This window comes from Oryx dammah, unplaced genomic scaffold (genome assembly GCF_014754425.2).
Source record: "Oryx dammah isolate SB20612 unplaced genomic scaffold, SCBI_Odam_1.1 HiC_scaffold_29, whole genome shotgun sequence".
Lineage (NCBI taxonomy): Eukaryota > Metazoa > Chordata > Mammalia > Artiodactyla > Bovidae > Oryx > Oryx dammah.
The window spans coordinates 7,161,929-7,178,547 of NW_024070213.1; the positions used below are offsets into that span (position 1 = coordinate 7,161,929).

General features: G+C 44.1%; 1 protein-coding gene across 1 annotated transcript in view; it reads right to left on the reverse strand.

The window, feature by feature from the left end:
• Nucleotides 1-16,619, reverse strand: part of MEI1 (meiotic double-stranded break formation protein 1) — a 55,544-nt gene that overhangs the window by 12,899 nt on the left and 26,026 nt on the right. The window contains exons 18-22 of the mRNA XM_040233364.1: nt 15,999-16,096; nt 14,153-14,321; nt 11,130-11,277; nt 7,179-7,454; nt 2,716-2,881 (exon numbers count right to left, since the gene is read on the reverse strand). Of these exons, the coding sequence (XP_040089298.1) occupies nt 2,716-2,881; nt 7,179-7,454; nt 11,130-11,277; nt 14,153-14,321; nt 15,999-16,096 (857 nt within the window). The remainder of the gene's footprint in view (nt 1-2,715; nt 2,882-7,178; nt 7,455-11,129; nt 11,278-14,152; nt 14,322-15,998; nt 16,097-16,619) is intronic.

Consider the following 16,619-nt stretch of genomic DNA (forward strand, 5'->3'; position numbering starts at 1 on the left):
AGGAGAGCTGGTCAGGGGGACTGACAGACAGATCACCACCACCACCCAACCAGCAGTAAATAGTTCATTGGGATTTACCCCTATTTCCTGCCTTCTTTATTTGGAAAGGGGCAACTGACAGACTGAGTGCCAACTCTGGGTTGGGTAAGAGAATTCATTATTTCACTTAATCCTCTTTAAAATCATGGGAAGCAGGGACTGTCATTTCTATTTTACAGTTAAAAAAACTGAAGCCCAAAGAGGCTAAATGACATCTCCCAGGTCTCACAGCCACTGGCAGGGCCAGGACTTGAACCCAAATCTGAATCCAAGGTTCAAAGTCTTTCCACTATGGGTTTCCAAGAAATCTCATGATTCTTAAACACTATTATCACTTAGTTGTGGCTTCTCCTTCCGTGAAAAGGAAGGATTCAGCTCCTCCAGATCCCCTTAACAGAAGATATTAAGAAGAGGAGGCACAGAGAAGAGAATACACAGAAGAACTATACAAACAAGATCTTTACGACCCAGATAATCACAATGGTGTGATTGCTCATCTAGAGCCAGACATCCTGGAATGTGAAGTCAAGTGGGCCTTAGGAAGCATCACAATGAACAAAGCTAGTGAAAGTGATGGAATTCCAGTTGAGCTATTTCAAATCCTAAGATGATGCTGTGAAAGTGCTACACTCAATATGTCAGCACATTTGGAAAACTTAGCAGTGGCCACAGGACTGGAAAAGGTCAGTTTTCATTCCAATCCCAAAGAAAGGCAATGCCAAAGAATGCTCAAACTACCGCACAATTGCATTCATCTCACACACTAATGAAGTAATGTTCAAAATTCTCTAAGCCAGGCTTCAGCAATACGTGAACTTCCAGATGTTCAAGCTGGTTTTAGAAAAGCCAGAGGAACCAGAGATCAAATTACCAACATCTGCTGGATCACTGAAAAAGCAAGAATGTTCCAGAAAAACATCTATTTCTGCTTTATTGACTATGCCAAAGCTTTTGACTGTGTGGATCAAAATAAACCGTGGAAAATTCTGAAAGAGATGGGCATACCAAACCACCTGACCTGCCTCTTGAGAAACCTGTATGCAGGTCAGGAAGCAACAGTTAGAACTGGACATGGAACAACAGACTGGTTCCAAATAGGAAAAGGAGTGCGTCAAGGCTGTATAGTCATCCTGCTTATTTAACTTCTATGCAGAGTACATCATGAGAAACACTGGGCTGGAAGAAGCACAAGCTGGAATCAAGACTGCCGGGAGAAATATCAATAACCTCAGATATGCAGATGACACCACTCTTATGGCGGAAAGTGAAGAACTAAAGAGCCTCTTGATGAAAGTGAAAGAGGAGAGTGAAAAAGTTGGCTTAAAGCTCAACATTCAGAAAATGAAGATCATGGCATCTGGTCCCATCACTTCATGGGAAATAGATGGGGAAACAGTGGAAACAGAGGCTGACTTTATTTTTTTGGGCTCCAAAATCACTGCAGATGGTGACTGCAGCCATGAAATTAAAAGACGCTTAATCCTTGGAAGGAAACTAGACAGCATATTAAAAAGCAGAGACATTACTTTGTCAACAAAAGTCCGTCTAGTCAAGGCTATGGTTTTTCCAATAGTCATGTATGGATGTGAGAGCTGGACTATAAAGAAAGCTGAGCGCCGAAGAATTGATGCTTTTCAACTGTGGTGTTGGAGAAGGCTCTTGAGAGTCCCTTGGACTGCAAGGAGATCCAACCAGTCCATCTTAAAGGAGATCAGTCCTGGGTGTTCATTGGAAAGACTGATGTTGAAGCTGAAAATCCAGTGCCTCATTGGGCCACCTGATGCGAAGAGCTGAGTCATTTGGAAAAGACCCTGATGCTGGGAAAGATTGAGGGCAGGAGGAGAAGGGGACGACAGAGGATGAGATGGTTGGATGGCATCACCAACTCAACAGACATGAGTTTGGGTAAACTCCAGGAGTTGATGATGGACAGGGAGGCCTGGCGTGCTGCGGTTCATGGGGTCGCAAAGAGTGGACATGACTGAGCGACTGAACTGAACTGAACTGAGATCCCCTTAAACATGCCTCCAAACCCCCGTCCTCAACAGAACTGGACCAAGTGAGCCATAGTTCTCCACCCACTTCTTCTTAATTGTTTGAAAATTTTAAAGTTCAACTTTCTAAGAGTAGGAAAAAAAACAGACTAATCCTAGCCTTTCACACTATACCAAATATCAAGCTTCTGTGACTCCAGGGAGTCCCATTCCGGATTTGGAAACCATCCTTTTAGATCTCACCAGGAGCTCCAATCCATCACAGATCCACCCCCTCCCTTGCCCCTGCTGGCTGCTGCTGCCTCCCTCACCTCCCCAACATTCACCGCTTCTTTCTTCCCAACTGGGGGCTGCCATTCTTGTGACAAATAGCTCTGAGCACATGCTGTGCAGGGTGGGGATAGGCATGCATGCATCAAACACACCCACCCATGCAGACATATAACATAAGCACACTCAAACCACAGACACACACACATACACACACACAAGTATGTTGAACACCCACTCTCCCACAAGAGGAGATAAAAGTTTCTCGCTTGATGCCCCACTGGCCTGACTTTTCTTTTGCAGAGAAAACTCTGATTCTCTCTCCCAGAGCAGACCTCATCACAGTAGAGATGCCCACTCCTGAGTGACCTTCCTTCAGGTCTAAACATGCCTCCAGCAGCTACAGGCTGATCTCCTGAGGGGGAGGACCCATGCTCCACCAGCAGATGCTGTAGGATCATCAGGAAGTGGCCTCGGATGAGACCGCCCACTTGGACATCTTCATTCCTCCTCAGAAAGGTCTTCAGGACGATCAGTACCTTGCGGGCTATGTCCATGGGACTGGAACAGATGAGGTCCTGAGCAGGAGAGAAGGAAGCCAAAGCTCAGAGGGCATTATAGCTGGGGGCAGTTGAGCAGTGAAGAGGGGCTGGAGAAGAGCCCCAAATGATGCTGTCACAGAACCTGGGGAAGGAAGCTCTCACTCAGGACCTACCATGCATCATCCTGTCAAACAAGTCCATCCTAAACGGGAAAAAACAGGCTCAGAGAGATTGTGTGCTGTGCCAAAGCTCACATAAACTAGTAAGTGGCACAGTTAGGATCTGAATCCCTGGTGGCTCAGATGGTAAAGAATCTGCCTACAATGCAGAAGACCCTGGGTCAGGAAGATCCCCTGGAGAGGGAATGGCTACCCACTTCAGTATCATTGCCTGGAGAATCCTATGGACAGAGGAGCTTGACAGGCTACAGACCCAAGGGTAGGACTTGGATCACAAAGAGTCAGACACGACTGAGTGACTAACACACTCCCAACTCCAAGCCCAGAGCTCTTTCTACTTTCCAGGATGCCCCTCTCTTGCACATGGAAGTACAAGGGTCAAGAAGAGGTTATTTCAGAAGCAGGGACCTGAGTGTGCCTTAAGGGAGAAGAGGGTGGGGGTGGAGATGTCACAGGGCAAGGACAGGATGGGTTAGGACAGATTCAGGACACTGGAAGAGAAGCAAGGACCAGATCAGGCCCCGTCTCCACCATGGCATCTGGCTATTTCTGCCCCAAGGAGTAAAGGCCTTGGTTTCAGAAGGCTGGAAAGAACATTGCTTTTTATTTGCTTTCAGAGTTAATAAGTATATGTTAAAGGGGAAATCAGCAGAAGCTACACCAGAGACTATCCTATTGAGAGTTCCTGGCATCTGCCAGCTCAAACAGGCCAATTCCTTTGGACAAGGCAGAGGGGGCTGGGTGCCACGAAACCAGTGTCACACGGACTCCTAGCTCCTGACACACAGAACCATGATTCCAGGCAACTGGCCAGACAAGCCCAGATGTGCTGATCACTGGGTAGCACAGGGGCATCTGTGCTTAGTTCTCTAAAAACCCCCACAGCTGCCAGAGAAACAACTGTAATACTGATGAAATAATTCATATTTTACGGCACAATGAGAAACATTTAAACATAAAATTTTTCTTTGCTAGCTTGGGCCTCTTCCTCCCCTTTTATTGTGTTTGTGCATCTGAATTAACCAGACCTCCTTAGGAGATAACATTCTTTCTCAATCTCATCAAGGGTCACAACTCATAAGTCTTTAGGGGATAACTTCCTTCCTAACTCTGCAAGGGACCATGATGACCTGTGATCCACTACTACCTTTGTATGTATAGATTTAAATTGTGTAAACGATCAATAATATGTCATTTAACCATTTGTCTCAAAAACTTAAATCACTGTGCTTTGACCTCTTATGGGCAGAACAGTCCTCAGAGCTTTTTACTTTCTTAATTTATTTTTTTGGCCACACCACATGGTTTGCAAGATCTTAGTTCCTGGACCAGGCATGGAACCTGTACTCCCTATAGCAGAAGCACTGAGTCCTAACCACTGGACTGCCAGGGAATTCCCCTCAGAGATTTCTGAAAGACTGTCTACCAGGTTATAATTCTCGGGTTGGCTCAAATAAATTTGCCATTTCCTTCTGAGATAGACTGTTGATTAATTTTTATTGACAACATCAATAGCAATCACTGAATCAGGACCTAATAATGTCAGGTATTGTTCTGTGTTTAAACTGTAGTTACATGTTTGTTTATACATTATCTGTATCTTCATAATTTTTCCTAGTAGGTATCACTCCAGTTATTCAAATCAGCAAACTGAGGCAGATTAACTAGTTTGCCTGTCAAGAAAGCAGGAGCATTATAAATTCTATAGCCACTATGATTTAAGGAAGGGCAGGGATGAGGTTGGCTTCATCTTTGTTACCTTGTAGGGACTTGGTTGGGAAGATCCCCTGGAATAGGAAATGGCAACCCACTCCAGTATTATTGCCTAGAAAATTCCATGGACAGAGGAGCTTGTTGGGCTACAGTCCATGGGGTTGCAAAGAGTTGGACGCAGCACTTACTTACACATACACACAGAGACTCAGAAAACATCTTTGGCAGGAGAGGCTCTCAGAATAAGAAGGCTAAAGGGAATCTCAGTTCCTTTCCATCAACCGTTTCACTTTATAGAGTGTGAGGCTGAAGCCAGATGAGGTGTGATTTGTCTGAGGTCACAGGACCCACAGTCAAGCCAGTTTCCTAGTTCTGCTCCTTCACCAGCACACGGCTGCCTGACTGCCAAAGCCGGACTCTTGGAAACCGAAGTTAGTGAATGCTCAAAGCGCCAAAGGAAGGGAGCACTGTGAGGAATGCCAGGGGAAGGGGTGCACCCCACCCTATGGGTCAGTGAGGAGGCTCTGGGTGGAGCATGGCCCCCTCTGAAGCCTCTCCTGTCCAGAGTCGACCAGAACTCTCTGGGACTGGGCCGACCAGAGGGACATGGCCCAAGCAGGGAACAAACAGAGCTTCTATGACATCACTGTTTTTTACATATAAACAACCCACGTGAAAGACCACCCGTTGGTAAGAGTGGCAATTAACAGCTTTGTTTTCAGCTGTTAATTACCCATATCAGAAAAAGAAATTGGTACCAACACATATTTTTAGACTCTTTCCCCTCCTGCAGCTAGAGGCTGGGAAGCAATGGTAGGAATTATACACATGAACAAACAACAAAGTTGTTCCTTGCTCTTCTTTCTTAACCCTGATGTTTCTAGGATCTAATTTAGTAAAAACTCATTATTTAGGCTCCGGTCACGGTCATGACCTTTGTTAGCTATATGACCTTCAGAATTCAATAAGTCTTCCTTCTTTTAAAAAACTGTTTATTTATTTGGCTGTATCATGTCTTTGTTGTGGCTTAGTTGTCAGGTGGAATGCGGGATTTTAGTTGCTCAAGCAGGGTTCAAACCTGCATCCCTTGCATTGGAAGGCAGATTCTTAACCAATGTACTACAAGGGAAGGCCCTCAATAAGCCTTTCTAAGATTCTTTATCTGGTTGAGAGTCAGTCAGGAATCAGTGAATGATAGTCTACAGTGTACAGTATACCACGAGTGCTCCTATGTATTCTTTCATTTATCCCCATGTTATCTCCATTTTAGACATGAGGAAACCAAAGCTCAGAGAAGAGTTCTTTCAGTTGTTAGGGGTTTGTTGTATCTGAGTCCCTCACTGGCCCATGGGCCAGGAACTAGGTCTAATTCTTCCCTGTGCTCAAACAAACAGCTCTCCCATTAGGTGAAACCCTGAGTCAGGGTTGGTTTCTCTCTTGTCCTGAGATTTAGCTCAGTTTACTGGAAAAAACAATAGGGAATCAAAATTTGGGTTTTAATCTTAGCTCTTGTGACCTTGGGCAAATCTCTCTAAAACTATTTCTTATTCTGTTTAAAAAGAAAAAAATAAGATACTATGATTAGTATCTTCTTCAGAAGATCTGAATTTTTTCTTTTTTGAAAGACTTAGATCTATTCAGATCCCTAACTCAACAGGTCAGCAAAGGTTTATAAATACTTATGTGTGAGGAACTGACCCTGAATACTTTATCTAGCAAAGAAAACCCAGCGTCTTAGCTCTGTCCATTGCTACTCTGTGTCCCATCCTGTTTTCTTTCCGTATGTACTAACGGTTTATTTTTAACCCATTCCTTATTCCCTTTTCTTCCTCATCCAAGGAAGACTTTGAGCCAAAGCATGAATGTGGCCCCTATCAAATCAACTGCATACAAGCAGCTTCCTTATCTAACTGATGAACCTGACAGAAATTATAGGAATGTCTTACTTCATACAAAAAATCACTGGAATATGCAATAAACTCCTGATAAAACAAAATTCTGGGTATGCCCAAAGAAGAGTGTTGCACATGTAACACTATCTTGAGAGTTCTGACAGAAAAGAGGCTGAGTCCCTTTGCCAATCAGACATCTGCCACTACATCCCCCAGGGGTCCCCTGTGACATCAAACCCTTGCTAACAGAATATACTTAAGGCAGGGAGGCGACAGGGAATGGTGACAAAGGTCAGCATTTCAGAGGTATATCCCCTGAGGGTTAGAGGGGCGCATATCTCTCAGTGAGCAGACATCCATCAGACTTAGGAAAGGGTATGGATTAACCAGGCACCTGCCAGCTGAAATGACCTCCTATTAGCATGGAAACACTGATAAGTCCAGAAGTGGGTAGAAGCAGCTGTGAGTGCCTCCTGACCTCAGGAAACCAGTCCCAGAGAGAAAGGGCCCACCACCTCTGACTGTAGAAATAAGCAAGTGGTCACCTACTAGCAAAATGAGTAGGATGCTGGGGCTGCTCCTGAGTATGTGAAACAGGGCTGCTACGCTGGTGGGAAGGGTGGGCTGCCCAGCAGACAGGACACCGTCCAGCTCCTCACAGCTGCTCTCTTCCCAGGAGAACCAAAGTTCCAGGACACGGTGCCCAAACCTCCTCATCAGCTCTGGATGCAGCAGGAACAACCTGAGCAGGAGCGGATGGTGGGTGTAGACTCGGTGCAGGTCTGGGGTGTCCTCTAGGAATTTTCTGATGGCACCAACCACAGCCTGGAGGCAAAGAATAAAGAGGCTAAATACACCTTGCAGAGGCCCCAAGAGACTCCAATCCCCAACAAATAGAGACAGCCAAGATGTAATTGGGAAAAAATGTACTGGCTTCTCAGGGGTCCAGGTTATTTTCACTGGCACCCTCCAGTAAAAAAAAGCACTCTCACCGTGCTTACCTTGTAACAGTGGCCCTCAACTCAGGACGATTTCACTCCCCAAGGGACAGTAAAAATGTCTAGACTGTCTAGATTGTTGATTGTCTTGATTGGGGGAGTGCTAGTGGCGTCTAGTGTGAGAGAGCAGGAATCCTGCTAAATATTCTGCAATGCACCAAACAGCCTCCTACAGAAAAGACTGTGCAAAATGTCACCAGAGCTGTGACTGAGAAACCCCCACTCTATAATGACACTTAGCACAGTGTGCCACAACTGTCAGAGTGTATGTGTCTACCTACCACACTAGACTTCAGCTGTCTGAGGGCAGGGACTGCGGCAGATTCATCTGTGCCCTGGCACAGGGCCTGGCACAGAGACAGCAAAGAGCAGGTGTGTTAAACCATTTATTAAACCTCTCTCTTCCCTGCTGCACATATAAGAAAGCTCAAATTCCTGAGCATGTTACTCGCATGATTTTACGCTTTGTAGTTTTAACTCTTCACTAGGGTCTTTCATCCATTTTGAGTTCATTTCTGTGTATGATATGATCTAAGGGTCGAGCTCCATTCTGTTGTATGTAGATATGCAACTGATTCCAACACTATTTATTAAAAAGGCAGTTTTTCCTTTGCTGAATTGTCTTTACCGTTCTTATAAAAAACATATGGGTTTATTTTCGGGGTTTTTGTTTGTTTTCATTTTTGACCTGAGGGACCTTAATTCTCCCACTAGGGATGGAACCCAGGTCCCGGCAGTGAAAGTGCTGAGTTCTAACCACTGAACAGACAGGGAATTCCCTATGGGTTTATTTTTGGACTCTCAACTCTATTCGGTTGATCTGGATGTCTCTCCTAGACATATTTAGAACCATGCTGTCTTGATTACTCTATCTTTGTAGTAAGTTTGAAATGAAGAAGTGTGAGTCCTCCAAACTGGATCTTCTTTTTCAAAATTATTTTGGCTATTTTGGGTCCCCTGCATTTCCAAATAAATGTTAGGATCAGCTTGTCCATTTCGAGACAAGAAAAAAAAAGAAGGCAACTAGAATTTTGATGAAGATTATTTTGAATCTATAGAACAATTTGAGGAGTACTGCCATTTAAACACTATTAAGTCTTTTTTCCTAGTTTTCAGTTCAGTTCAGTCGCTCAGTCATGTCTGACTCTTTGCGACTTCATGAAGTGCAGCATACCAGGCCTCCCTGTCCATCACCAACTCCCGGAGTTTACCCAAACTCATGTCCATCGAGTCAGTGATGCCATCCAGCCACCTCATCCTCTGTCGTCTCCTTCTCCTCCTTCCCCCAATCCCTCCCAGCGTCAGAGTCTTTTCCAATGAGTCAACTCTTCACATGAGGTGGCCAAAGTATTGGAGTTTCAGCCCCAGCATCAGTCCTTTCAAAGAAGACCCAGGACTGATCTCCTTCAGAATGGACTGGTTGGATTTCCTTGCAGTCAAAGGCACTCTCAAGAGCCTTCTCCAACATCACAGTTCAAAAGCATCAATTCTTCAGCGCTCAGCTTTCTTCACAGTCCAACTCTCACATGCATACATGACCACAGGAAAAACCATAGCCTTGACTAGATGGACCTTTGTTGGCAAAGTAATGTCTCTGCTTTTGAATATGCTATCTAGGTTGGTCATAACTTTCCTTCCAAGAAGTAAGTGTCTTTTAATTTCATGGCTGCAATCACCATCTGCAGTGATTTTGGAGCCCCCCAAAATAAAGTCTGACACTGTTTCCACTGTTTCCCCATCTATTTCCCATGAAGTGATGGGACCAGATGCCATGATCTTAATTTTCTGAATGTTGAGCTTTAAGCCAACTTTTTCACTCTCCTCTTTCACTTCCATCAAGAGGCTTTTTAGTTCCTCTTCACTTTCTGCCGTAAGGGTGGTGTCATTTGCATATCTGAGGTTATTGATATTTCTCCTGGCAGTCTTGATTCCAGCTTGTGCTTCTTCCAGCCCAGCATTTCTCATGATGTACTCTGCATAGAAGTTAAATAAGCAGGGTGACAATATATAGCCTTGACATACTCCTTTTCCTATTTGGAACCAGTCTGTTGTTCCATGTCCAGTTCTAACTGTTGCTTCCTGACCTGCATATAGGTTTCTCAAGATGCAGGTCAGGAGGTCTGGTATTCCCATCTCTTTCAGAATTTTCCAGTTTATTGTGATCCACACAGTCAAAGGCTTTGGCATAGTCAATAAAGCAGAAGTAGATGTTTTTCTGGAACTCTCTTGCTTTTTTGATGATCCAGTGGATGTTGGCAATTTGATCTCTGGTTCTTCTGCCTTTTCTAAAACCAGCTTGAGCATCTGGAAGTTCACGGTTCACGTATTGCTGAAGCCTGGCTTGGAAAATTTTGAGCATTACTTTACTAGCATGTGAGATAACTGCAATTGTGCAGTAGTTTGAGCATTCTTTGGCATTGCCTTTCTTTGGGATTGGAATGAAAACTGACCTTTTCCAGTCCTGTGGCCACTGCTGAGTTTTCCAAATTTGCTGGCATATTGAGTATAGCACTTTCACAGCATGATCTTTTAGGATTTGAAATAGCTCAACTGGAATTCCATCACCTTCACTAGCTTTGTTCGTAGTGATGCTTTCTAAGGCCCACTTGACTTCACATTCCAGAAATGAGACATAATTAACATATAACATTGCATAAGTTTAAGGTTTCCCTGATAGCTCAGGTATGGGCTTCCCTTTTGGCTCAGCTGGTAAAGAATCCTCTTGCAATGCATAAGACTTGGGTTCGATCCCTGAGTTGGAAAGATCCCCTGGAGAAGGGAACAGCTACCCACTTCAGAATTCCATGGACTGTATAGTCCAGTCACAAAGAGTCGGACACGACTTAGGGACTTTCAAGTTTAAGAGATACAACATAATCATCTGATAAATGTATATATTGTGAAATGATTGCTCCAGTTCTAAGAGTTTATAAAGAAGCTAGAGGGAGAAAACCTCATCAACAAATAACCTCATCAAAGCAATCCAAGACCAGCCTGGCTAACAATGATGTAGGTCCCAGCAATACATTTTGTTTCATAAACTCTTTATCTGTAGACATCTCACACCTTTTTCCTCCTGCACAAACCAGAGGTGGTACTAAGAAAACAGCCTTTAACCTAATTCACCTTTATAACTTAGGTTAATTAGGACTTAATTAACTTAGGTCCACAGCGTGCAGGATCCTTCTTCTCTGACTAGGGATCAAACCCATGCCCCCTGCAGTGGAAGCATGGAGTCTTGACCACTGGACTTTGGGGGAAATCGTTAAGTCTTGATTTTCTTATCAATAAAATAAAAATAGTAACTTCTGCCTCCCAGAACTGCTGAGAGAACTGGCTAGTGACACGAGCTCTGTATGTGTCAGCGCTGTCTCCCTCTAGTCCCCCAACACACCCTGTCTCTCTGCCGCCCAGCATCTCTATACATAAACCAGTCTTCCAAGGAACCATGATGAAGAAGAGCAGGAGAAGGAGGAAAAGCCTCAGGAGTTTTGGTCCATACCTCATCTAAGGCACCATCTTTGTCCTGGCAGGTTGCAAGCAGATAGACAGAAGCTCTGAAGACCACGAGTGGAGGGCGTTCACCCTGGTCCTGCAGAGATAGGAGGAAGCTTTGCACAGCCATGAATAACTTCGTCTCTGAGACAAACCTGTCAACCAAGGACAGTCTGAGTGAAAAAGGCGGAGATGGCTGTCCTGCCTTGCCACACCCTCCCTCTGCCCTTCTGTCCCAGCATGTCCACAGCCTAATGACATCTTGCACAAAGAGGGTGCTGTACATACTTAACAAACCATTGTCAAACATGCACAGCACGCAGTTCTCTGCTTTGTGCAAGGATCTGTTAGAGAACAGAGACTCCTCACTTACACCCAGAAGGTAAAGCATCATGCAGCTGGACCAGCAGTGTTAAAAAGAAGGGTGCTACTTTGGGGTTTCAGGAGGCCCTGCTTTGACAGCCAGTTCACCCTTCTCTTCTCATATTTATCACTAAACATTTGTGTGTTGAATGGGCTCGTTTCTGGGGAAGGGAGACTTCTACACTTGTACATGCAAGGAAGATGGGGATGAGGAGACCAACTTCACTACATGTCCTTTTATGCTTTTTAAATGTTCTACCATGGGTATGTCTCACCTATCAGATTAAGACTCTGATAAACATTTTAAAATAGGTAATATTAAATGCAATGTGGTATCCTGGATTGTATCCTAGAACAGAAAAGGGACAGTACAGGAAAACTGGTGAAATCTGAATAAAGTTTAGTTAATAGTATTGTACCACCATACATATGGTCAAATGATTTTTAACAAGGGTGCCAATACCATTCAGTGGGGAAAGGACAGTCTTTTCAACAAATAGCACTGGGAAAACTGGATTTCCACATGCAAAAGAATGAAGTTAGAATCTTACCTAACAGGATAGAACAAAATTAACTCCAAATAGAAACACACTTAAATGAAAAGACTTAAACCTATAAAAAAATTTTAGAACAAAACATAAGGCAAAAGTTTCATGACATTGAATTTGGCAATGAATTATTGGTTATGACACCAAAAACACAGGGAATAAAAGAAAAAAATAAACTGGACTTTATGAAAGTTTTAAAAGTTTGTGCATCCAAAACCACTATCAACAGAGTAAAAAGACAACCCACAGAATGGTAGAAATTATTTGCAAATCTAATAAAGAACTAATATCCGGAATATATAGATAACTCCTAAAACTCAACAACAAAAACACTCAATCTGAATCAAAACTAGACACAAGATTTGAATAGACATTTCTCCAAAGAAGATATACAAATGGCCAACAAGCACATGAAAAGATGCTCAACAACAAATGACAACAGATAAAATAGACAAATTTCATCCCCCCCCCAAATTTAATTAGATTTAATAAAAATTTAAATTAAAAGACACTTGCTCCTTGGAAGAAAAGCTATGACAAAACTAGACAGTGTATTACAAAGCAGAGACATTACTTTGCCAACATAGGTCTGTATAATCAAAGCTATGGTTTTTCCAGTAGTCATGTACAGTTTCGAGAGTTGGACCATGAAGAAGTCTGAGTGCCAGAGAACTGATGCTTTTGAACTGTGGTGTTAGAGAAGACTAACACCTTGAACTGCAAGTCCCTTGGACTGCAAGATCAAACCAGTCAATCCTAAAGGAAACCAGCCTTGATCACTGGAACGACTGATGCTGAAGTTGAAGCTCCAGTACTTTGGGTACCTGATGTCAAGAACTGACTCATTGGAAAAGATCCTGATGCTGGGAAAGATTGAAGGCAGGAGAGGGGATGACAGAGGATAAGATGGTTGGATGGCATCACCAACTCGATGGACATGAATTTGAGCAAGCTCCAGGATTTTGTGATGGACAGGGAAGCCTGGGGTGCTGCAGTCCATGACGTCAAAAAGAGTCGGACATGACTGAGTGACCGAACTGAACAGAATCAAAATCACAATGCAAAAACCACTTCATAACCACTAGGATGACTATAATCAAAAAGATGGACAAGTCTTGACAAGGATATGGAGAAACCAGAACCCTTGCTCCAACATTGCTGGCTGTAGCTCCTCTGGAAAACAGTTCACAAGTTCCTCAAAATGTTACCCATAGTATTACCGTATGACTCTTCAATTCTAAACCTGGTGTATACAGAAAAGGAATAGAAAACAAGTACTCAAACAAACACACGTACACACATATTCACAGCATTACTATTCACAACAGCCAAAAGGTGGAAACAGCCCAAATGCGCATCAATGAATGAAGGAATAAACAAACTGTGGTGTATACACACAATGGTATTCAGCCATGAAAAAGAATGAAGTACAAATGCCTGCTGCAAACATTATGCTTACTGGATGAATCTTGAAAACATTATGCTCAGTGGAAGGAGCAGGTGCAAAAGATCACATACATATGACCACATCTACCAGAAATGTTCAGAATAGATAAGTCCACAGAGACAGAACGCAGAATGCTAGTTGCCAAAAGCTTAGGAGAAGGAAAGGGGAGTAACTGCTTAAAGGATAAGAGGCTTTACTTTGGAGTGATGGAAATGTTTTGGAACTAGACAGAGATGGTTTGCACAACACTGTGAATATACTCAGTGCCACTGTGTCCTCTTTAAAATGGTTAACTTAGCTATATAAACTTTACCTCAACAATTTTTTAAAAGCTTAATGAAAAATAGTACTTTGATTTTAAATTTTAATAAATTGTATAGTAATTCTTAAAACCAAAGTAAACTACTTTTTTTTTTGGTGCATAAACAACACCCTCAGGGATATCAAGCAATTCTCATCAGCATTCAAGGCTCTGTCCTTCACTCCTGAGACTACCCGTCTCTCCAAACTGTGCGCCCCTCAGGAATACACGCCATTTCTCACATATCTCCAGGTCCCCAGTGCTCAGCACCAGACCTGGAGAGGATGCCTCTGTAAATAGTTATTGAACTGAACCTGGCTACAGATGTAGCTTCCAGAACCAACTGTCAGTCGCGAGCTCTGAGCACTGACCTGTCCTCGTGAATGTAGGCCAGGTAGAAGAGGAGCAGCGTGCAGTACTGTCTCTGGCGAGCAGCTTCCTCCACGTACTGGCGATCCGACAGGAGGGCAAGGCTTTCAGGGCCCCTGCTGCTTATCTGGGGCAGCCCGTGCTGCAGGAGCTCAGACACTGCAGAGAGCTCTGGGGAGGAAACAGGCCAGAGGAAATCACACAAAGGACAGAGGCGAGCAGGTAATGGTCACATGCGTGTCTGTACATACAGAGTACTGCACAGGACAGCAAGGACACACCCAGGACAAAAGGCAATCAGTCTCTTCTCCCTCTCTTAGTCTCTCAGGAAAGACTGAAGGTAACATGTGGAAGGACTCGGATACATTCGTCTACTTGACAACGTCTGCTGAGTGGTATTCTAGGCCAGGCTATGACACACAGGCCCTACCTCCTGTAGCTGGCAGCTGGTGGGAAAAAAATAGATAATGAGACAGATAATTGCAGGACATATGATCAGTGCCATGTTCAAGTGTGGAAGAGAGAGTGACTCATGCCACCTGCGATGGGGAGGGCAAGCTCAAAGAGGAGGGAACCGTGAAGGGTGAACAGAAATCAGGCAGAGAAAGGAGAGAAGAGGCTTGCCAAGCCAGGAAGCAAGGTGTTCAGCAGCCTGGAGGCGTAAGAGGACATCATGTTTAGCGGGCAGCAAGGAGTTCAGTGTGACTGGACCATCAGTGAAAAGATGTGGAGTGTCAAGGGTTTAGGAACTGGGTGATGTAATTTGTAGGTAGGCTGCGAAAGACCTTGAACGAGGAGTATAGAATGTGGATTTTAACCTGAGAGCAGATTCCTACATTTCTTATGAAACCTCTGTTTCTTACAAGAAAGGACATTTGAATACCAAAAGAACATGAAAGAAAAGGACCTGAGAGCTTAAGTTTTGAATAAACTCAGCTTCATGGAAAATTCACTACATTACCCTTACTTTCCAAATTTCACCAGACAGACCAGAGAAAACTCCATCACTGTCAAACAATGCCTGATAGACTGCTGATTGGAGATGACTGCTGAAGGCCAGGGGAGTTGAGATGTTGACATGGGGAGTTGAGATGTTGACTTGGATTTTTGGATAGACCCTCCAGCAGTCGGTCAAGACCGGTTGGAGGATGAGAGACTGAAAGCAGGGGGCCAAGATAAAGGTCACATGAAAGGGTCCATCCTGCCAATGCAATGGGCCTCCAGTCAAGTGAGAGTGAGATGGAATGTGCCACTGAGATGCGGCAGCAATCAGGTCAGGTTTCCTAATTCTAAGTTTATTGCTTTTTCCACCAAAGCACACTATGATCATTGTGATCATAACAAAATTAATATCCTTGAGCCTCGCACACCCACCTGCCCTTTCTCCTGAAATGTAAAAGAAAGATGCAGTCTGCATGTAACTAAGGTTGGCTGCTCTTCCTGGTGCTCTGAGATATGACAAGATATCTGGGTCTCAGGGTCTGAGGAGGCAGAAGTGGGGCTCCTCCTACTCAGACAAGAGAGAGAACTGGCCAGCAGCAGGGGACTGGTGCTGGTAAGCACAAGAGGCTGCTGTGACATGGCTGCCACCAGGGCAGAAGTCATCACGCTATTCCCTGTGCAGGCCAGACCACACCTGGACAGGCAGAGAGCTGATCTATTACCTCACCTCCCTCCCTAGGAAGCAGCTTATAGTTCCATCGATCCATGATTCCATGGTTCTTCTGGGTAGCTTTAGGCAAAGATTTCTTATTACTGTACTGACTTATGACTCAGCTAATCAGCAAGACATCCAGACACTAAGACACCACCATGGACCTCATGAGTGGTCAAACTACAGCATCTTACCTTCCTGGGAAGGTGGTCCTGTCTTCTCTGGAACTGAGAGGAGGCTGATGCACATGAAGTACAGGAAACTGGAACACACCTGGTTCAGGGCTGAGTGACTTAGTGGGAGGAGAGGAAGACAGAACAAGAGAGAGAACATTGCTACTCTGGCTGGGAGCATTATCTCTGCCAGGTACTGAGGCACCACTGCTTTGTACCAGAGTCCAAGGAAATTCTAACCATGGCCCTGGTAGAGAAGGTTGAAGGTCTGGAGGTGGCTGTGAAAAGTAAATATGGAACCTGCTGCCCACAGGTGTAACTTAGTCACTTGGCCCATATAGGTATTCACGAAAAATCTCCTGAAAAAAAATAAGGTGAGCTACTAAGCTCCAAGTTAATAAAACATATAAACAAAATGTGCTCCTGGGCCAGGAAGGGGCTAGCAAGTACTAGAAAAAGGGGAAACTGTTGAACCCAAAATGAGTGATTCAGGAGAATTACAAACATCCAAAACTGTGAATCTGAACCCGGGTGGATCCCTGTATTCTCTCCTAAACGTCAGTTGTTCTATCCAGAGATATGGAAGGAGGGCTAGATACTACACTGAGGTTACCTTGAGGACTGTAGGCAGTAACAAGTGGA